General features: G+C 45.8%; 1 protein-coding gene across 1 annotated transcript in view; it reads left to right on the top strand.

The window, feature by feature from the left end:
* Positions 1–1,887: 1,887 nt before the first annotated feature.
* Positions 1,888–23,067, top strand: part of SYT10 (synaptotagmin 10) — a 116,038-nt gene continuing 94,858 nt past the window's right edge. Inside the window, 1 exon segment of the mRNA XM_038740257.1 lies at positions 1,888–2,038. Within this exon segment, the coding sequence (XP_038596185.1) occupies positions 1,888–2,038 (151 nt within the window).

Below are 23,067 nucleotides of genomic sequence, written 5' to 3'. Positions count from 1 at the left end.
AGTTCATAGCTAGGCAAATTTAATCAAAACCCCATTTTCACCAAAACAGGGTCCAGTCACTGAATGCGTGAAACTGGCAATAGTACCTTGCTAGGTACTTTTGAGCAGGTGGTACTGCCCACTGGATTTAATGAGAAAAAGGGAAAGTGGCCTGGAAGAGGTGAGGGAGGGAGGGGGCAGGCATACCAGGCCTGCCAGGGAGCGGACAAGCAGGGACAGACCCTCCGGATGGACAGACTGACGGACACAGACAAGCAGACAGACCCAGAGATCCAAGGCACACGGAGGGGGCACCATGAACCCCGACCCCCCCAGGGGCCTCGGACTGCTGCTGCTGCTGATGATGATGATGCTGGGAAGAAGGAGGGAAAGGAAGGAGGGGAAAGATGGAGGGGAAGAAGGAGGGCAAGAAGGAGGGCAAGAAGGAGAGAGAGGAGGGGGAAGAAGGAGGGGAAGGAAAGAGAGGAAGAAGGAAGAGGAAAAGGAGGAAAAGGAAAGAGGGGAAGGAAGGAAGGAGGGGAAGGAAGGAGGAGAAAGAGGGGAAGAAGTAGGGGAGAAGGATGAGAAGGAAGGTGGGGGGAAGGAGGGGAAGAGGAGGAGAAGGAAGGAGGGGAAGAAGGAGGGGAAGGAAGGAAGGAAGGAAGGGAAGGAAGCAGGAGAAGAAGGAGGGGAAGAAGGAAGAGAAAAGGAGGAGGGGAAGAAGGAGGGGAAGAAGGAAGGAAAGGAAGAAGGGAAAGGAAGGGGAGAAAGAAGGAGAAGGAGGCAGAATAGGAAGGAGGGGGAGAAGGAGGGGAGGAAAGGAGGAGCAGGAGGGGAAGGAAGCAGAGGAAGGAGGAGGGGGAAATGATGAGAAGGGAGGAAAGAAGAAGGGGAAGGAAGAAGGGGAAGAAGGAAGACGAAAAGGAGAGGGAAGGAGGAGAAGGAAGAAGGCAGAATAGGAAGGAGGGGGAGAAGGAGGGGAAGGAAGGAGGAGAAGGAGGGTCCTTACTGTGCCGCTTGGGGCTGCCATTGGGCGCTGAGCCGGGAGCCAGCCGCTGCCCACAGAATAAGAGAAAGACAAAAAGGGGCGTCCGCTGTTCGGAGCGAGCGGAGCGCTCACTCCATCCCCCTCTCGCTCTCTCCCCTGCTGCCGAGCGCTTCGGGATGCAAGTATCTCTATCCAACCCCTAGGCGCCTCTCACCTCCCTCTTGCTCTCCCTCTTCGGCTCTCCATCCCTCTCACTTTATCTCTGCCCCTCTCCATCTCCTCACTTTATCTCTGCCTCTCTCCATCCTCTCTCACTTTATCTCTGACTCTCTCCAACCCTCTCACTTTATCTCGGCCCCTCTCCATCCCTCCCTCACTTTATCTCTGCCCCTCTCCATTCCCCCTCACTTTTTCTCTGCCCCTCTCCATCCCTCTCACTTTATCTCTGCCTCTCCCCATCTCCTTACTTTATCTCTGCCTCTCTCCATCCCCCTCACTTTTTCTCTGCCCCTCTCCATCCCACTCACTTTATCTCTGTCTCTCTTCATCCCCTCTCACTCTATCACTGCCTCTCTCCATCTCCTCCCTTTATCTCTGCCCCCTTCATCCCCCCTCACCATCTCCTTTCTACCTCTGTGGTTTCTCACTCTTTCCCCCTCTTCTCTCTCCTTCTCTCTTTTTCTCCTTCTCTCTCTCTGTCTCTCTCTCCCTGCGCCTGGCTCCTGCCATGGGGATAACTGGGGATTACTGAGAGTGATTTCTCCCGGGAGCGCTCCAGGAGAGCCAAACCACCCCTGAAGCAGGCAATGGCTTAGGGGAGCTGGAGAAGGAAGGCGGCCAGACAGGAAGGGTGAGAGAGCCAGGAGGAGGAGGAGAAGGAAAAGAGGAAAAAAGAGGCCGGTGGCTCCAGTTTCCAAAGGATGAGTTTCCAGCAGGAAGACGGGGTGAACAGCCTGTGTCAGAAGGCTCTGCACATCGTCACGGAGCTGTGTTTCGCGGGCCAGGTGGAGTGGGAGAAATGTTCCGGGATCTTTCCCCGGGACAGAGGCAACCAAGGAGGAGGCAACACAGGTAACCGACCGGGAAGACGGTTCATGGGGACGGGGCTGCCGGGCCTGGAATAATAATGATGGTATTTGTTGAACACTTACTATGTGCCAAGCACTGTTCTAAGCGCTGGGGGAGATGCAAAGGTCATCGGGTTGTCCACGTGGGGCTCACAGCCCAAATCCCCATTTTCCAGGTGAGGGAACTGAGGCCCAGAGAAGTGAAGTAATAATAATGATGGCATTTGTTAAGCGCTTACTATGTGCCAAGCACTGTTCTAAGCGCTGGGGGAGATACGAGGTCATCAGGTTGTAACATGTGGGGCTCACAGCCTAAATCCCTTGTTCTGACACTTCTGACACCTGTCTACCTGTTTTGTTTTGTTGTCTGTCTCCCCCTTTTTGACTGTGAGCCCGTTGTTGGGTAGGGACCGTCTCTATATGTTTCCGACTTGTACTTCCCAAGCGCTTAGTACAGTGCTCTGCACACAGTAAGTTCTTAATGAATACGATTGAATGAATGAGGCCCAGACGATCAATCAATCAATCAATCGTATTTATTGAGCGCTTACTGTGTGCAGAGCACTGTACTAAGCGCTTGGGAAGTCCAAGTTGGCAACATATAGAGACAGTCCCTACCCAACAGTGGGCTCACAGTCTAAAAGGGGGAGACAGAGAACAAAACCAAACGTACTAACAAAATAAAATAAATAGAATAGACATGTACAAAATAAATAAATAAAGAGTAATAAATAAGTACAAACATATATACAGGTGCTGTGGGGAAGGGAAGGAGGTAAGATGGGGGGGATGGAGAGGGGGACGAGGGGGAGAGGAAGGAAGGGGCTCAGTCTGGGAAGGCCTCCGCGGGGGAAGTGACTTGCCCAAAGTCACACAGCTGGCACGTGGCGGAGGTGGGATTAGAACCCACAACCTCTGACTCCCAAACCCGGGCTCTTTCCGCTAAACCACGCTGCTTCTCTAAGTCAGGAGGACCTGGGTTCTAATCCCTCCTCCGCCACTTCTCTGCTGTGGGACCTTGGACAAATCGTTTCAATTCTCTTGACTTTAGTTCCCTCATCTGTCAAATGGGGATGGACACTGTGAGCCTCCCGTGGGGCATTCATTCAATCGTATTTATTGAGCGCTTACTGTATGCAGAGCACTGTAGTGAGCGCTTGGGAAGTAGGGACCGTGGGCAACTCGTTTTGCCTATCTTAACCCCAGCGTTTAGTACAGTGTTTGGCGCATAATAAGCGCTTAACAGATACCGTCTCTTTCCCCTCGCGACCTGTCGCTCATATGCTCTTTGGGCTGTGATATCCCTCCTCACTCACTCCCCGGCTACTTCATTCATTCAGTCATATTTATTGAGCGCTTACTGTGTGCAGAGCACTGTACTAAGCGCTTGGGAAAGTACAATAGAACAACAGTGACATTCCTTCCCCCGCCTCCTATTCCGGACTGAGGTCTCTGTGTGCAGGGATTGTCTCTATTGTCGCATTGTAATAATAATAATTGTGGTATTTTTTAAGCGCTTCATTCATTCATTCAATCGTATTTACTGAGCGCTTACTGTGTGCAGAGCACTGTACTAAGCGCTTGGGAAGTCCAAGTTGGCAACATATAGATGACGGTCCCTACCCAACAGTGGGCTCACATTCTAGAAGGGGGAGACAGAGAACAAAACAAAACATATTAACAAAATAAAATAAATAGAATAAACATGTACAAATAAAATAAATAAATAGCGCTGGGGTGGATACAAGCAAAACGAATTGGGCACAGCCCCTGTCCCACATGGGGCTCTCAGTCTCCATCCCCATTTACAGATGTGGCCCAGAGAAGTGAAGTGACTTGCCCAAGGTCACACAGCAGACAAGTGGCAGAGCGGGGATTAGAACCCACGACTTTATGACTCCTAGGCCCGTGCTGTACTTTCCCAAGCGCTTAGTAGTGCTCTGCATATAGTAAGCGCTCAATAAATAATAATAATAATAATGGCCTTTATTAAGCGCTTATTACGTGCAAAGCACTCTTCTAAGCACTGGGAAGGTTACAAGGAGATCAGGTTGTCCCGCGGGGGGCTACAGTCTTAATCCCCATCTCACAGATGAGGGAACTGAGGCCCAGAGAAGTGAAGTCTCTGTCTCCCCCTTCTAGACTGTGAGCCCACTGTTGGGTAGGGACCGTCCCTGTGTGTTGCCAACTTGGACTTCCCAAGCGCTTAGTACAGTGCTCTGCACACAGTAAGCGCTCAATAAATATGATTGAATGAATGAAGTGACTTGCACAAAGTCACACAGCTGACAATTGGAGGAGTCGGGATTCGAACCCATGACCTCTGACTCCAAAGCCCGGGCTCTTTCCACTGAGCAACGCTGCCCACACAAGGAGGTCTCAGCTCCTGGGCTGCACTTCCCTGGCGAGAAGGGGGCTCCCCCAGCCTCCTTCTCCTCCCCCGGCCTTCCTTCCACTTCCCAGCCCCTTCCCCCCATCCCTGCTCTGTTCCCAACTCTCCATCCTCCTTCATAATAATAATGGTGGGATATTCATTTTATTCGTTCATTCATTCACATTCATTCGTTCAATCGTATTTATTGAGCGCTTACTGCGTGCAGAACACTGTACTAAGCGCTTGGGAAGTGCAAATCGACAACATATAGAGACAAGTCCCTACCCAACAACGGGCTCACAGTCTAGAAGGGGGAGACAGACGACAAAACAAAACATGGAGACAGGTGTCTGGCATAGTTACCCCATCGACAGGGGGATTACGTTCACTGGAAACTCGAATGGATTTAACAAAATCAAAATGAGTCTGGCTGACTTCAAACGAACTTTTAAGCACCAAAACCCAATTCTGCTTAGCCACCCAAGAGCGTTTACTGTGTGCAGAGCACTGTACTAAGCGCTTGGGAAGTACAAGTTGGCAACATGTAGAGACGGTCCCTACCCGGTGTGACTTTGGGCAAGTCACTTCACTTCTCTGTGCCTCAGTTACCTCATCTGTAAAATGGGGATTAAGACTGTGAGCCCCCCGTGGGACAACCTGATCACCTTATGACCTCCCCAGCGCTTAGAACAGTGTGAGCCCGCTGTTGGGTAGGGACCATCTCTATATATTGCCAACTTGTACTTCCCAAGCGCTTAGTACAGTGCTCTGCACACAGTAAGCGCTCAATAAATATGATTGAATGAATGAATGAATAATGCTTTGTTCTTAGTAAGCACTTAATAAATGCTATCATTGTTATAATTATTACCCAACAACGGGCTCACAGTCTAGAAGGGGGAGACAGACAACAATACAAATCACATAGACAGGTGTCAAGTCATCAGAATAAATAGAATTAAAGCTAAATGCGCATCATTAACAAAATAAATAGAATAGTAAATATATACAAGTAAAATAAACAGAGTAATAAATCTGTACAAACATATATACAGGTGCTGTGGGGAGGGGAAAGAAATAGGGCAGGGGGGATGAGGAGGAGAGGGAAAAGGAGGCTTAGCCTGGGAAGGCCTCTTGGAGGAGGTGAGCTCTCAGTAGGGCTTTGAAGGGAGGAAGAGAGCTAGCTTGGTGGATGTGGGGAGGGAGGGCATTCAAAAATATGGAACACTTCATGAATTTGTGTGGAAATAATAATAATAATAATAATAATAATAATAATAATAATAATAATGGCATTTGTTAAGTGCCTACTATGTGTCAAGCACAGTTCTAAGCTAAGGGGATACAGGGTAATCAGGTTGTCCCACAGGAGGCTCACAGTCTTAATCCCCATTTTACAGATGAGGTAACTGAGGCACAGAGAAGTTAAGTGACTTGGGATCTGTTAAGGACTGGCTCTGTGCCAGGCACTGTACTAAGCGCTGGGGTGGCGACAAGCCAATCGGGTTGCCCACAGTCCCTGTACCCTGTGGGGCTCCTTGTCTCCATCCCCGTTCTACAGATGAGGGGACGGAGGCCCTGAGAAGGGAAGTGACTGGCCCAGGGTCACACAGCAGAGAAGGGGTGAAGTTGGGATTTTGAGCTCTGGCCCTGACGGGGGCTGCACTCTCCCTCCAGGTTGGGTTGGCAAAGTTGGAGCTATTGCATTTTCACTCCTGGGATGTTTTTTTTGTTTTGTTTTTTTTTGATGGCATTTATTAAGCGCTTACTATGTGTAAAGCACTGCTCTAAGCGCTGGGATGTGGAGGTGAGGAGGAGGCAGGGGAGGGAGGATTGGCCCTACTATCTCCCCAAGCGTTTCCCCCCCCCCCCCCCGCCCCCAGGCAGCCTGGATTTGCCAAGAACCAGGAGGACGTTGTGGGCAATTGTATTTATCAATAATAATTCAGGTACCTGTTAAGCACTTACTGTGTGCCAGGCATTGTACTAACCACTGGGGTGGATACAAGCAGATCAGGTTGGATGCATCCCCATTTTCCAGATGAGGAAACTGAGGCACAGAGAAGTGAAGTGACTTGTCCAAGGGCACACAGCAGACGAGTGGTGGAGCCACATGGGACAGGGACTGTGTCCAACCTGTTTGCTTTTATCCACTCCAGTGCTTAGTACAGTGTTTGATGCAGAGTAATGGCTTAACAAATACCGTAGTTATTAGCAGTGTGGCTCAGTGGAAAGAGCGCGGGCTTGGGAGTCAGAGGTCATGGGTTCGAATTACGGCTCCGCCACTTGTCAACTGTGTGACCTTGGGCAAGCCACTGAACTTCTCTATGCCTCAGTTACCTCACCTGTAAAATGGGGATTAAGACTGTGAGCCCCAAGTGGGACAACCTGATCACCTTGTATCCCCCCCAGCACATAGAACAGTGCTTTGCACATAGTAAGTGCTTAACAAATACCACTATTATTATTATTATTATTGTTATTTTTCCACTGGGCCACCTGCTGCTCACTGCCAACTCCTAGCCCACGTCCTGCCTCTATCCTGGAATGCCCTCCCACCTCAAATCTGACAGACAATTACTCTCTCCTCTCCCCAACCCCAAGCCTTATTGAGGCCCATCTCCTCCAAGAGGCCTTCCCAGACTAAGCCCCACTTTTCCTCATCTCCTCCTCTCTTCTGCATCCCCCTGACTTGCTCCCTTTCCTCTTCCCCCCTCCCAGCCCCCCAGAACTTATGTACACATCTGTCATTTCATTTATTTGCACTGATGTCTGTGTCCCCCACTCAAGACTGAAAGCTCGTTGTGGGCAGGGAATGTGACTGTCCATTGTTGTATCGTACTCTCTCAAGCACTTTAGTCCAGTGCTCTGCACACAGTAAGCGCTCCACAAATATGATTGAATGAATGAAGGAATACTGCTCAATCACACTGAGTGATGTCCACTTGCTGCAGTCAGATGCTTTGCAAATTGAAAGCGCTTTGGGAATGGTTATACTAAAACCCAACTCTGCTCTTACTTCCTTCACTTCATCCAAAAGGGTTGCGCTGAATACACAAAGAATGGAGTGCATATGCAGCAGGTAAAAAGTCAACTAGGAATAAATGACCCTGCGGTCATGTTTGTGGTAGATTCTATAAACAATGTACCTCTTTCTCCACTCTTGACAAACCACTACTCTCCCCACTCTCAAAGAATTATTAAAATCACATCTCCTCCAAGATGCCTTCTCCAGCTAAACCCTCATTTCCCCTACTTCCTCTCCCTTCTGCATCGCCTATGTACTGAATCTGTACCCTTTAGGGCTTGATATTCCCCCCACCCTCTGCTCCATAACATTTATGTACATTTTTCTTTTTGATCATTCATTTTGATGGCTGTCTCCCCCTCTTGACTGTTAGCTTCTGTTAGGACGTGTCTACCAACTCTGTCGTATTGTACTCTTCGGTGCTCTGTACACAGTAAGCATTCGATAAATACCATCGAATCATTTCCCCATCCTATTCCCCCTCCTACTGCCACTTCATGACTTCGCCATCACCTAATGACTTGGGTGGTCAAACTTACCTCCCTCACCTATAGCACTTATAGGGCCCATCTTTAAACTCTATGGCTTCCCCCATTTGTAATTTGCTTTAGTGACTGTCTGTTTTGCTATAATATAAGCACCTTGAGGGTACAGGCTGTGTCTACCAACTATACTGTACTCTCCCAAGTCCTTAGTTTCGTGCTTTACATGGAATAAGTGGTCAATAAATGCTATTGATCGATTTACTACGTGACAAAAGTTGGAATTTACCCCCACTAGGATGAAGATTGTAAGCGGCAAAAATGAGTCACCGTGAATTTCTATTCTTCCATGCTGGCCACTGAGGAATAACAACGTATTTTCAGAATTCCTCTATTTTGACTGGTCATAATTTGGGCAAAGCTAAGTATAAGTTCCTTGCAATCAGATTTTCCTTCTTGAATGGAATGATTTGTAAAATTGGATCCAAGATGGGGACAATGCTTCATTAGATTGTAACATCACATCCAAAATTCACAACTTCATTCAGTGAACCTGAGAACTCATTTGCAAAACAGTAGAATTTCTTCCATCTATTTTTTGTCTCTTAAAACTCCCTTATATTACCCAGAGCCTTTTAGTCAATCAATCAATAACTGAGATTTTTGAGTAGTTGGTACTGAGCTCTGTAGTGAGTCTAATTCATTGATAAAAGACTTATAGCATCCTAATGGCCTTATTTAGGATAAAGCAAACATTGAAATTCTACTTCCAGAAAATGAAATAAAACCATCTTTTTCTATTTTTTTTTTTTTTACTGAAGAGAAGAATTAAATTACTCCATATACAGACAAAAAGGACTGTTTCTTAGTGGGCAGAGACAGTGCATCTGTTTTTTGTTCATAGCCAATTTCCCTCCTCAGTAGCAAACCTTTGAAAATAGAAGGGTATTTCAAGGCAATAAAGGATTGGTCAGATCCTTTTACATCAGTACAAACTTTAGTGGGCACTTTCAGATTGGAGTGTTAGGTTATTCACATAAACAATGTACCCAGTTTTTGTGTAATAGTTGCAATGCATTTTCTGCCTGGACATCACTATTTTTTAAGAATTTGTGATTAGTTTGGGACTATTTGGATTGTTGAGTGAGAATTTGTTCTTGCTAGGACAGTGGTGTTCCAGAGCTAATAAAGGGTAGTGGGCTTCAAAAGTTTTTAATAGGTTAGTAAGGGTTTGTGAGATAGGGCCACTTTTTAAAAAGCCCTTTTGATAACCCAGTATGTAGAAAATATAACACCAATTAAATTCGTGTACCGCAAATTCAGAAGTACATGTGTGCTAAAAATTAGTAAAGTAACAATAAATCACTCAATTAAAATTATTTGAGTGGTCATTCATTCATTCAATCATGTTTATTGAGCACTTACTGTGTGCACAGCACTGTACTTAGAACTTGGGAGAGTACAGTAAAGTAGAGTTGGTGGTGATTCATTCATTCAATCAATCGTATTTATTGAACGCTTACAGTGTGCAGAGCACTGTACTAAGTGTGTGGGAAATACAAGTTGGCAACATATAGAGACGGTCCCTACCCAACAATGGACTCACAGTCTAGAAAGGGGAGACAGACATCAAAACAAACGGCACTACCATCCTTCCCGTCTCACAAGCCCGCCACCCTGGTGTCATCCTCGACTCCGCTCTCACATTCACCCCTCACATCCAAGCCGTGACCAAAACCTGCCGGTCTCAGCTTCACAACATTGCCAAGATCTGCCCTTTCCTCTCCATCCCAACCGCTACCCTGCTCATTCAAGCTCTCATCCCATCCCGTCTCGACTACTGCATCAGCCTTCTCTCTGATCTCCCATCCTCATGTCTCTCTCCACTTCAATCCATACTTCATGCTGCTGCCCGGATTATCTTTGTCCAGAAACGCTCTGGGCATATCACTCCCCTCCTCAAAAATCTCCAGTGGCTACCAATCAATCTGCGCATCAGGGAGAAACTCCTCACCCTGGGCTTCAAGGCTGTCCATCACCTCGCCCCCTCCTACCTCACCTCCCTTCTCTCCTTCTCCAGCCCAGCCCGCACCCTCCGCTCCTCCGCCGCTAATCTCCTTACCGTTAGGCCTCGTGCTCGCCTGTCCCGTTGTCGACCCCCGGCCCACGTCCTCCCCCTGGCCTGGAATGCCCTCCCTCTCACATCCGCCAAGCTAGCTCTCTTCCTCCCTTCAAGGCCCTACTGAGAGCTCACCTCCTCCAGGAGGCCTTCCCAGACTGAGCCCCCTCCTTCCTCTCCCCGTCATCCCCCTCTCCATCCCCACCGTCTTACCTCCTTCCCTTCCCCACAGCACCTGTATATATGTATATATGTTTGTACATATTTATTACTGTATTCATTTATTTATTTTACTTGTACATATATCTATTCTATTTATTTTATTTTGTTAATATGATTGGTTTTGTTCTCTGTCTCCCCCTTCTAGACTGTGAGCTCACTGTTGGGTAGGGACTGTCTCTATATGTTGCCAACTTGTACTTCCCAAGCGCTTAGTACAGTGCTCTGCACATAGTAAGTGCTCAATAAATACGATTGATGATGATGATGTAGACAGGTGTCAAAATAGTCAGAACAATTAGAATTAAAGCTATATGCACCCCACCCACAAGGACAAGAAAGGCTTAATGTTAAAAAGGACATCATCCATCATCATTATTTTCTAGAATAGCAGTCATTAATCAATCCATAATGTAATAGCCCAAATGACTAAGGGTATCATAATTTGATGATTTACAATATCCTTCTTAGTCATCAATTTTGGCTATTACCTTTTGAAATAAATAGAAATCAATTGTAAACAGAATCAGAGTTATTATTAATAATAATGATAATAATAATGATGATTGTATTCACTAAGCATTTACTATCTGCCAAGCACGGTTCTAAGCACTGGGGTAGATACAGGGTAATCAGTTTGTCCCATGTGGGGCTCACAGTCTTAATCCCCATTTTACACATGAGGTAACTGAGGCACAGAGAAGTGAAGTGACTTGCCCAAAGTTGCACAGCTGATAAGTGCCAGAGCCGGGATTCGAACCCATGATCTCTGACTCCCAAACCCTGGCTCTTTCCACTAAGCCACGCTGCTTCTCTAGTTCATGCTGGTTCTCTGCCACACTGGTTCATGAGAGTCCAAGAAAAAAATAAATTTACATCTTAAAGTCGTATGCCGGCTTTTGGAACTGATTTTTCACTACTTGTAAGTGATTTCAAATTCCACTTCTTGGAAGTTAGGTAAGTAGTTAAATATTAATTATTTCATTACACTAAATGGCTAATGCAATTACAGTGAATTGAAAAGGTTTGTTGGTGGCCAAATGGCCATTAACACTTTAAGTACATTAGAGAGTCAGTAGATTATGCTGCTTCAAAATTCCCTGCCTACCTCCTGGGGGAATCACTTCCATACTGAGAACATCCAGCCCCACATTAAATAGGCTGAAGTGTAGGTCTATCTGGCCTCCGATCTCTTGCCCACATCCCGTCTCTAGCCTGAAATTCTCTTCCCCTGAATATCGGACAGACCGCCACTCTTCCCACCTTCAAAGCCTTATTAAAATTACATCTCCTCCAAGAGGCCTTCCACAACTAAGCACTCATTTATTTCTGCCTCAACCTCTCCCTCCTGAGTCGCTTTTGAAATTGGATTTGTACTCTTTATTCACCCCACCTTCAGCCCCACAGCACTTATGTACATATCTGTAATGTATTCTTTAATGTCTGTCTCCCCCCTCTAGATTATAAACTCTTTGTGGGAAGGAAACACAGCTACCGATATTGTTATACTGTATTCTCCAAAGTAGTTCATGCTCCACACAGAGTAATCACTTGGAAAATACTATTTTTTTTTCTTAGAGTATTTGTTAAGTACTTATTATGTTCGAGGCACTGTTTAGGGCTGGGGTAATAATAATAATAATAAGTTTTGTTTTGTTGTCTGTCTCCCCCTTCTAGACTGTGAGCCCGTTGTTGGGTAGGGACCGTCTCTATATGCTGCCGACTTGAACATCCCAAGCACTTAGTACAGTGCTCTGCACACAGTAAGTGCTCAATACATATGATTGAATGAATAATGACATTTATTAAGCACTTACTATGTGCAAAGCGGTGTTCTAAGCGCTGGGGAGGTTACAAGGTGATCAGGTTGTCCCACAGGGGGACTTACAGTCTTCATCCCCATTTTATAGATGAGGTAGCTGAGGCACAGAGAAGTTAAGTGACTTGCCCAAGGTCACGCAGCTGGTAAGCGGCAGAGCTGGGATTTGAACCCATGACCTCTGACTCCAAAACCCAGGCTCTTTAAACTGAGCCACGCTGCTTCTCTAGATACAAGAGAATCAGGATGGAGGCAGTCCCCATCCCACAAGGGGCTCACAATCTTAATCTCCATTTTCCAGAGGAAACTGAGGCACAGAAAAGCGAAGTGACCCACCCAAGGTAACACAGCAGACAAATGGTGGAGCTGGAACAAGAACCCTTCTGACTTTCTGCCCCCCATTCCACCCACCAGGCCATTGATCGATTGATAGATTATTGTTATTATTATTATTATGAATGGATACCTCCAGAGTGGGAAGTGCTCAGGGTGGGAGGTAGACGCCACCCCACATGCCAAAAAAAATCATGGTATTTGTTAAGCGCTTAAGAGAATCCCACCGGGTTGCTGATCCCCCTTTTTCCTCTCCTCCTCCCCATCGCTGTCCCCCTGCCCTACCTCCTTCCACTCCCCACAGCACTTGTATATGTGTGTACAGATTTGTTACACTATTTTACTTGTAAGCATTTACTACTCTGTTCATTTTAATAAAATAATAATAATAATAATAATAATAATAATAATGGTATTTGTTAAGTGCTCACTATGTGCAGAACACTGTTCTAAGCACTGGGGGAATACAAGGTGATCAGGTTGTCCCACGTGGGCTCGCAGTCTTAATCCCCATTTAACAGATGAGGGAACTGAGGCTCAGGGAAGTGAAGTGACTTGCCCAAGGTCACACAGCTGACAGGTGGCGGAGCCGGGATTCGAACCTGTCTCTGATGTGCATTTAGCTATAATTCTATTTATTCTGATGGTTTTGACACCTGTCTATATGTTCTGTTTTGTTGTCTGTCTCCCCCTTCTAGATTGGGAGCCCATTGTTGGGTAGGGACCATCTCTATATGTTCCCGACTTGTACTTCCCAAGCGCTTAGTACAGTGCTCTGCACACAGTAAGCGCTCAATAAATACGATTGAGTGAATGAATGAATTGTTGTATCGGACACCTCCTATCATTTAGTACTCATTCATTAGATCGTATTTATTGAGCACTGACATTGTGCAGAGCACTGTACTAAGCACTTGGAAAGTACAACTCAGCAATGAAGAGACAATCCCTGCCCACACCGGGCTTATAGTCTAGAAGGGGGGGAGACAGACATCAAAACAAGTTAACAGGCATCAATATAAATAAATAGAATTATAGATATGTACATACATATACACAAGTGGTGCCGGGCGGGGAGGGAGGAGTAGAGGAAAGGGAGAAAGTTGGAGCGACACGGAGGGGAGGGGGAGCTGAGGAAAAGGGGGCTTAGTCTGGGAAGGCCTCCTGGAGGAGTTGAGCCTTCAGTAGGGCTTTGAAGGGGGGAAGAGAGCTAGTTTGGCGGATTTGTGAAGGAAGGGCATTCCAGGCCAGAGATAGGATGTTGGCCATGGGTCGACGGAGGGACAGGAGAGAACGAGGCCCAGTGAGGAGGTTAGCGGTGGCAGAGGAGCGGAGGGTGCAGGCTGGGCTGGAGGAGGGAAGGAGAGAAGGGAGGTGAAGTAGGAGAGGGCGAGGTGATGGACAGCCTTGAAGCTGAGAGTGAGGAGTTTTTGCTTGATGCGTAGGTTGACAGGCAACCACTGGAGATTTTTGAGGAGGGGAGTGACAAGCCCAGATCATTTCTGTAGAAAGATAATCCGGGCAGCAGAGTGAAGTACAGACTGAACTGGGAAGAGACAGGAGGTTGGAAGGTCAGAAAGGAGGCTGATGCAGTCATCCAGTCAGGGTGGGATGAGTGATTGTACAGTGCTGTGCACACAGTAAGCGCTCAATAAATACGACAATGAATGAGTGAATGAACCTTCACTGGCGTTCTATCAAGATGATCTGTAGGTGGACTTTTAATTGAGGCCACCGAACAATCAATCAATCAATCATATTAATTGAGCATTTACCGCATGCTGATCCCTGTACTAAGCATTTGGCAGAGCTAGACTGTGAGCCCGTTTCTAGACTGTGAGCCCGTCATTGGGCAGGGACCGTCTCTATATGTTGCCAACTTGTACTTCCCATGCACTTAGTACAGTGCTCTGCACACAGTAAACGCTCAATAAATACGATTGAATGAATGAATGAATGAATGAGAGTTCAATTTAACAGAGTTGGTAGATGTTCCCAGCCTACAGCGAGCTTACAGTCTAGCGTGGCCTAGCTTAAAGAGCACAAACCTCAGAGTCGGGGACCTGGGTTCGAACCCCAGCTCATTCACTTGCCTGCTGTGTGACCTTGGACAAATCATTTAACTTCTCTGCTCCTCATTTACCTCATCTGCAAAATGGAGATTCAGCACCTGTTCTCTTCCTCTTAACTGTGAGTTCCACTTGGGACAGAGACTGTGTCCAACCTGATTATCTTATATCTACCCCAGAGTTTAGCACAGTGTTTGGCTCATAGTAAAGTGCTAAAGAGTACCATTAACATAAATAAAACTCAAAGAGAGCTCTCTTTGCCTTACCCTTGGAGTCATACCAGGAAATCAAGTTCCCTCATTTTTCTAAAGTCCCAAATTTTTCACCAGGCCAAATTTAAACACTTTGTCATGCCCCTCTCTCCCTCCTGCTTGTAGGGGACCCAAAGACAGGAAAAAAATTTTCCCACTCGATAGAGTTTTTCTCTCTCATTCCACCAGACCAGTGAGCTGTAGTGAGTTTGCGGCAGCCCAGGGAGTGAAGGTCTCAGAGGGAATCTTATTCCATAAACTCAGATGCTTAGTGGAAAGAGCACGGGCCTGGAAGTTGGAGGACATGGGTTCTAATCCCGCCTTCGCCACTTGTCTGCTGTGTGACCTTGGGCAAGCCACTTAACTTCTCTGTGCCTCAGTTACCTCATCTGTAAAAATGGGGAATAAGACTGTAATGCCAACGTGGTACAGGAACTATGACCATCCTGATTATCTTGTTCTACCCCAGTGTATAGTACAATGTCTGACATTTAGTAAGTGCTTAACAAATATCATAAAAACAAACAATAAAAAAACACCAAACTCCAAAGATGTTTTTCCCACCCCTACACTACAGAAGCCATAACAAATTTGAAAATAAAGTGGGAAAAGAGAGAGGGTCAAAGCAATCAGCTGGAAGAAAAGGAAGCATAGAGTAAGGGATACACACACCCAGTAAGACCAGAGGATGAAGCATTAAAAGAGAATATGGCAAGTGAGTCATCTCGAAATGATTTTGTCATGCTTTGATTGTCAACCACCTAGAGATATGAATTATGAAATTAATTCCACCTATCTATGGCATAGATTCTATGAATATGGGGAGGACATCTTGCTTACACACTTGAATAATGGTGAGGAATTGCCACAGGGTCTCACAGTGTGGCTCAATGGAAAGAGCATGGGCTTTGGAGTCAGAGGTCATGGGTTCAAATCCCGGCTCTGCCACTTGTCAGCTGTGTGACTTTGAGCAAGTCACTTAACTTCTCTCAGCCTCAGTTACCTCATCGGTAAAATGGGGATTAAGACTGTGAGCCCCCTTGGGACAACCTGATCACCTTGTAACCTCCCCCGCACTTAGAACAGTGCTTTGCACATAGTAAGCGCTTAATAAATGCCATCATCATTATTATTATCATTATCCTGAAGACAAAAGGTGAAAGATTAGATAGTGGCTATGAGCGAGGTATTTCAGGACTCTCCATTGTTGGTAAGATCCTAGCTAGAGACTCCAGGATCAGATCCGCTACTGAATAATATTGTCATCCGGTTGTTCCCCGAATTCCAATGGGGCTTCAAACCACAGCATGGTAGAGTGGCCATGGTCTTTTCTGTGTCTTAGATATAAAAGGGCAGAGTCTATCACCAAGCCCTCTATGCATTTTTTGGAAACCTTAACTGAAATATTTAACGCTATTAGTAGATCTGAGTTCTGGAATTTACTAAGCAAACATGGCTGCTCTGAAAAGTTCATTGCATCAGTCAATCAATCAGTTGTATTTATTGAGTCCTTACTGTGTACAGAACACTACACCAAGCATATAATAATAATAATAATTACAATAATTATGATACTTAAGCGCTTGCTATGTGTGAAGCACTCTTCTAAGCCCTGGGGTAGATACAAATTAATTAGATTAGGCACAGACCCAGTTTTATATGGGGCACAAATTTTAAGTAGGAGGGAGTGGGATTTAATCTCTGTTATACAACTGGGGTAACTGAGACACAGAGAAGTTAAGTGACTTGCCCCAAGTCACACAGCAGATATGTGACAAAGTCAGGATTAGAATCCAGGTCCTCTGACTTCCAACCTGCGCTCTTTCCAGTCGGCCACACTGCTTCGCACTTGGGAGAGTACAATAGACTAGAGTCGGTAGAAACTTTACTTGTCCACAAGGAGCTTACCCTCCAGAGTGGGAGGCTGACATTAATATAAATGAAAAAATGACAGATACATACATAAATGCTGTGAGATTCTGAGACTACCTCCCATCTGGATCATTGCATCGGCCTTTTTGCTGACCTCCCACCCTCCTGTCTCTTCCTACTCCATACTTCACTCTGCGGCCCGAATCATTTTTCTACAAAAACGTTCAGGATATGTCCCTCCACTCCTCATCAAACAAAAACTCCTCACCATCGGCTTCAAAGCACTCAATCATCTTGCCCCATCCTATCTAACCTCACTACTTTCCTACTACAAGCCAGCCCTCACAGCAGTCCAGTGTGCTGGTATCAAGACAGAAGTGAGTCTTTTTGAGCAAAAACTCATAATAAATGAGAGACGAGGTGGCAAAATAGAAAAGGCATTGCAAATATTAATAGTGACAATGCAACAAGCGATGGCCTTTTTGTGTGTCCAATGTGAAGAGGTCTGTGGATGCGACACTGTCTTTTTTCAGCCACATATTCCCTCACAGGTGAATGTCACTATTGGTACCTTCTTCTAATATGAATGACATCTCTCATTCATTCTTTCATTCCATTGTATTTATTGAGTGCTTACTGTATACAGAGCACTGTACAAAGCGCTTGGAAACTAAAGTACAGCAATAAAGACAGACAATCCCTGCCCAGGACAGGCTCACAGCCTAGAAAGGGAAAACACTAGTACTGGAGAAGTCTTATCTTCTTATGTTCATAAATTGACAAATGCAAAATTACAGGCTATCCTCTTAAATAAAAATGGCATTTCACTGTTTGACCTTGGGCAAGTCACTTAACTTCTCTGTGCCTAAATTTCTTCAACTGCAAAATGGGGATTAAATATCCATCTCCCTCCTATTTAGACTGTGAATCTTGTGTGGGACCGTGTCCAACCTGATTAATTTGTATCTACCGTGGTTCTTAGAACAATCCTTGATACGTAGTACGCACTTAAGAAATACCATAACCATCATCTTTCATTTAGAAGGAAGTCAGTTACCCCCTTCCCTCATCCAGTCCCCACCAATGCAGTAATAATAATGATGATAATAATTATAATAGTATTTGTTAAGTGCTTACCATCAGCCAGACACTGTACTAAGCACTGGGATGGATACAAGCAAATCTGGTTGGATGCAGTCCCTGTCCCCTGTGGGGCTCATAGTCTCAGTCCCCATTTTACAGATGAGGTAACTAAGGCACAGAAAAGTGAAGTGACTTACCCAAGGTCAAACAGCAGACAAGTGGTGGACCCAGGATTAGAACCCAGGTCTTCCTGATTGCCATTTCTGGGCTCTACCCAATATTCACTCATTCATTCATATTTATTGAGCGCTTACTGTGTGCAGAGCACTGTACTAAGCACTTATAATAATAATCATAATGATGGCATTTATTAAGTGCTTACTATGTGCAAGCACTGTTCTAAGGGCTGGGGAGGTTACAAGGTGATCAGGTTGTCCCATGGGGTGCTCACAGGCTTAATCCCCAATTTACAGATGAGGGAACTGAGGCCAAAGTCCAAAGTCACACAGCTGACAATTGGCAGAGCCAGAATTTGAACCCATGACCTCTGACTCCAAAGCCCGGGCTCTTTCCACTGAGCCACTCTGCTTATGCCATGCAGCTTCTCACCTGGTATCAAACCCTTGATCACCCCTTCCCTCTTGCCCAGACCTCCAACCCCCTACATATTGTGGTATTTGTTCATTCATTCAATCGTATTTATTGAGCACTTACTGTGTGCAGAGCACTGTACTAAGTGCTTGGGAAGTACAAGTTGGCAACATATATAGACGGTCCCTACCCAACAGTTGGCTCACAGTCTATTTGTTAAGCACTTACTATGTGCCAGGCAAGTATGAGCAATACGTGCAAATCAGGTTGGATACCATCCCTGTCCCAAATGGGGCTTACAGTCTAAATCCCTATTTTACAGATGAGGTAACTGAGGCACAGAGAAGTAAAGTGGCTTGCCCAAAGCCACCCAGCAGACAGGTGGCAGAGCTGGAATTGGACCTTCTGACTCCCATGCCAGAGCTCTGTCAATCAATCAATTGTATTTGAGCACTTACTGTGTGCAGAGCACTGTACTAAGCGCTGTCCCATCCGCCAAGCTGCTACCCAATGATCCTTCTGCAGATATCATCATCAATCGTATTTATTGAGTGCTTACTGTGTGCAGAGCACTGTACTAAGCGCTTAGGAAGTACAAGTTGGCAACATCCGCCAGACCAGCACTCTCCCCATCATCAAAGCCTTACTGAAATCATAGGTCCTCCAGGAAGCCTTCGCTGACTAACCTCTCATCCTCCCACCTTATTTTCTCTCCCTACCACTTCACCCAACCATTTAGTCTCACCCTTGAAGCTCCTCTGACCCCGAACCTTTAAGGCACTTAGGCAAGTATCCCTTTATTAGGTTCCTTCCCTTACCAGTAATTTATTTTAAATGTCTGTTTCCCCTGATAGGCTTTTAGCACTTTGAGAGGAAGGATCGTGTCTATCCACTGTACCATACTCACCCTAGGGCCTAGTAAGAGAAGCAGTGTGGCTCAGTGGAAAGAACATGGGCTTTGGAGACAGAGGTCATGGGTTCAAATCCCAGCTCTGCCAATTGTCAGCTGTGTGACTTTGGGCAAGTCACTTAACTTCTCTGTGCTTCAGTTACCTCATCTGTAAAATGGGGATTAAGACTGTGAGCCCCGCGTGGGACAACCTTATCACTTTGTAACTTCCCCAGCACTTAGAATTGTGCTTTGCACATAGTAAGCACTTAATAAATGCCATTATTATTAGTAGTAAAGTGCTACGCACAAAGTAAAAACTCAATCAATAACATCGATGGATGGACTGGGTTCTACCATTTCTGCATTTGTGTTCTTTCCCCTACCTCTTTTTGTACGTGTCAGACGTAAACTACTCAGAGATCAGGTTCTCCTTGGGTCATACCACAAGAGCTAGAATTAGAATTCACATTCCTCAAAAATCTCCAGTGGCTACCAATCAATCTGCGCATCAGGCAGAAACTCCTCACCCTCGGCTTCAAGGCTGTCCATCACCTCGCCCCCTGCTACCTCCCCTCCCTTCTCTCCTTCTCCAGCCCAGCCAGCACCCTCTGCTCCTCTGCCGCTAATCTCCTCACCGTGCCTCGTTCTCGCCTGTCCTGCCATCGACCCCCGGCCCACGTCATCCCCTGGGCCTGGAATGCCCTCCCTCTGCCCATCCGCCAAGCTAGCTCTCTTCCTCCCTTCAAGGCCCTACTGAGAGCTCACCTCCTCCAGGAGGCCTTCCCAGACTGAGCCCCTTCCTTCCTCTCCCCCTCGTCCCCCTCTCCATCCTGCCCATCTTACCTCCTTCCCTCCCCCACAGCACCTGTATATATGTATATATGTTTGTACATATTTATCACTCTTTTTATTTATCTTCCTTGTACATATCTATTCTATTTATTTTATTTTGTTAGTATGTTTGGTTTTGTTCTCTGTCTCCCCCTTCTAGACTGTGAGCCCGCTGTTGGGTAGGGACTGTCTCTATGTGTTGCCGACTTGTACTTCCCAAGTGCTTAGTGCAGTGCTCTGCACACAGTAAGCACTCAGTAAATACAATTGATTGATTGATTGATAAAAAGGCCAGTCTGCCACATATGGCTTCCAAAACTACCAATCCTTCAGCTTCCGTTTTATCATTCAGATTATCTCATCATTTCCAAAATCTCCCTTCCCCAAAACCCCAAGGAAAGGCCATCCATCCCCTTGGCTTCTGCCTCAGCTTTCTTCCCCCTTCTCCATCTCACTTCCTCCTGTAATTGTCCAGGTCCTGCTGGGGAAGAGGTGGAGAAAGTGGTTGATCCGTGGAAGAGGTGAAGGAGCTGTTGGCAGAATCTCCCTACTCCTCTCCTCTTTCCTAGGCTGAGGCAGTAAGAATACTGCTTCATAATAACAGTAGTAATAACAGCAGTAATAATGATGGTATTTGTTAAGCACTTTCTATGTCTCAGGTGCTTTTCTAAGTGCTGGGGTGGATACATGTAAATCAGGTAGGACACAGTCTCTGTCGCACGTGGGGCTCACCGTTTCAACCCCCATTTTCCAGGTGAGGTAACTGTGGCACAGAGAAGTGAAGTGACTTGCCCAAAGGTCTCAGAAGAGACACGGGTGGAACCAGGATTAGAACCCATGACCTTTTGACTCCCAAGGCCATGCTCTATCTACTATGCCTTAGGAGGGAGGGCAAGGATGGGGCCATCACCTCTCACAACATTGGCAGATACGGATCTGCTGAGCCACCTTAGACAAGTTACTGTGAACAATTGCCCCTCTAGACTGTAAGCTCGTTATGGGCAGGGAACGTGTCTGCTGATTCTGTGGTACGCTCCCAAGCATTTAAGTAGATTGCTCTGCACATCCAGCGCTTAGAGCAGTGCTTTGCACAAAGCACTTAATAATTACCATCATTATAATACTGATAATAGCATTTGTTAAACGCTTACTATGTGCAAAGCATTGTTCTAAGCACTGGGGGGATACAAGGTGATCAGGTTGTCCCAAGTGGGGCTCACAGTCTTAATCTCCATTTTACAGACAACTGAGGATCAGAGAAGTTAAGTGATTTGCCCAAGGTCACAGAGCAGACATGTGGCAGAGCTGGGATTATTATATGTGCTCAATAAATACCACTGATTAATTGATTACTTAACTTCTCTGTGCCTCAATTTCCTCCTCTGGAAAATGGAGATTCAATACCTGTACACCTTCCGTCTGAGACTGTGAGCTCCATGTTGGGCAGGAGATGTATCTGACCTAATTATTTTGAAGCTTACTGTGGTCAGGGACTGTGTCTGTTCATTGCTTTATTGTATTCTCCAAAGTGATTAGTACAGTGTTCTGTACACAGTAAATGCTCAGTAAAGAATGAAAGAATGCATGAATGAATAAATAAATCTGTCCCAGGTTTTAGTGCTTGGGACAGAATACACACTCAATGATACCACAATTATCATTGTTATTTTCATTGAACAGAAAGATTCTGGAACTGCCTGACATACAATCTTAACATTTCTCAATGTATTAAATTTAAATTACCAGAATTAAAGTGGTTTATAAGGTTTGCTTGTAAACCTTCCAGGAAAGAAAAATGAAATGGATTCATTTTCATATATTAAGCAGATTATTAACCTGATCAGTTTTGAAATGGTTTATCGAAGTATTACATGGATATAATCCATCTGAAGGAAGGATTAAGCATCAGCGCTTCAAGGAATAACGGTCTCAAATATTAATACAACATCTTTCATTTGGGTGAATACTGAAATGTTTTAGCAATTGCATTCTACGTATTCTAAACTCAGTCCTTGAGCAATGCTCAGTAGAGTTTGGTTCATTCCAACAGTGTGGCCTCATATAAAGAGCAATGGCCAGGATGTTAGAGGACCTGGGTTCTAATCCTGGCTCCACTATTTACCTACTGTGTGACCTAGGGCAAGTCACTTAACTTCTCTGTGCCTCAGTTCCCTCTTCTGCAAAAATGGGGATTTATTCCTTCAATCATATTTACTGAGCGCTTACTGTGTGCAGAGTACTGTACTAAGCACTTGGAAAGTATAATACGGCAACACATAGAGACAGTCCCTACCCAACAACGGGCTCACAGTCTAGAAGGGAGAGACAGACAACAAAACAAAATAAGTAGACAGGCATCAATATCATCAAAATAGATAAATAGAATAATAGAAATATATACATCATTAATAAAATAAAGCAATAAATATGTACAAATATACAGAAGTGCTGTGGGGAGAGGAAGGGGATAGGGCAGAAGGAGGGAGTGGGGGCAATGGGGAGGGGAGGAGGAGGAGCAGAAGATAAGGGGGGCTCAGTCTGGGAAGGCCTCCTGGAGGAGGTGAGATTTCAGTAGGGTTTTGAAGGGAGGAAGAGAGCTGGTATGGCAGATGTGTGGAGGGAGGGCATTCCAGGCCAGGGGGAGGACGTGGGCCAGGGGTCGATGGTGGGACAGGCAAGAACAAGGCACAGTGAGGAGGTTAGCAGCGGCAGAGGAGCAGAGGATGCGGGCTGGGCTAGACAAGGAGAAAAGGGAGGTGACGTAGGAGGGGGCGAGGTGATGGAGAGCCTTGAAGCCGAGAGTGAGGAGTTTTTGCTTGATTCGTAGGTTGACAGGCAACCACTGGAGATTTTTGAGGAGGAGAGTAACATGCCCAGACCGTTTCTGTAGAAAGATAATCCGGGCAGCAGAGTGAAGTATAGACTGAAGTGGGGACAGACAGGAGGATGGAAGATCAGAAAGGAGGCTGATGCACTAATCCAGTGGGACAGGATGAGAGATTGAACTAACAAGGTAGCAGTTTGGATAGAGACGAAAGGGCAGATCTTGGCGATGTTGTGAAGGTGAGAC

The sequence above is a fragment of the Tachyglossus aculeatus genome, chromosome 2, assembly GCF_015852505.1.
Source record: "Tachyglossus aculeatus isolate mTacAcu1 chromosome 2, mTacAcu1.pri, whole genome shotgun sequence".
Classification (NCBI taxonomy): Eukaryota; Metazoa; Chordata; class Mammalia; order Monotremata; family Tachyglossidae; genus Tachyglossus; species Tachyglossus aculeatus.
The sequence above is the reverse complement of the archived record's forward strand: the minus strand, read 5'-3'. Positions and strand labels throughout refer to the sequence as shown.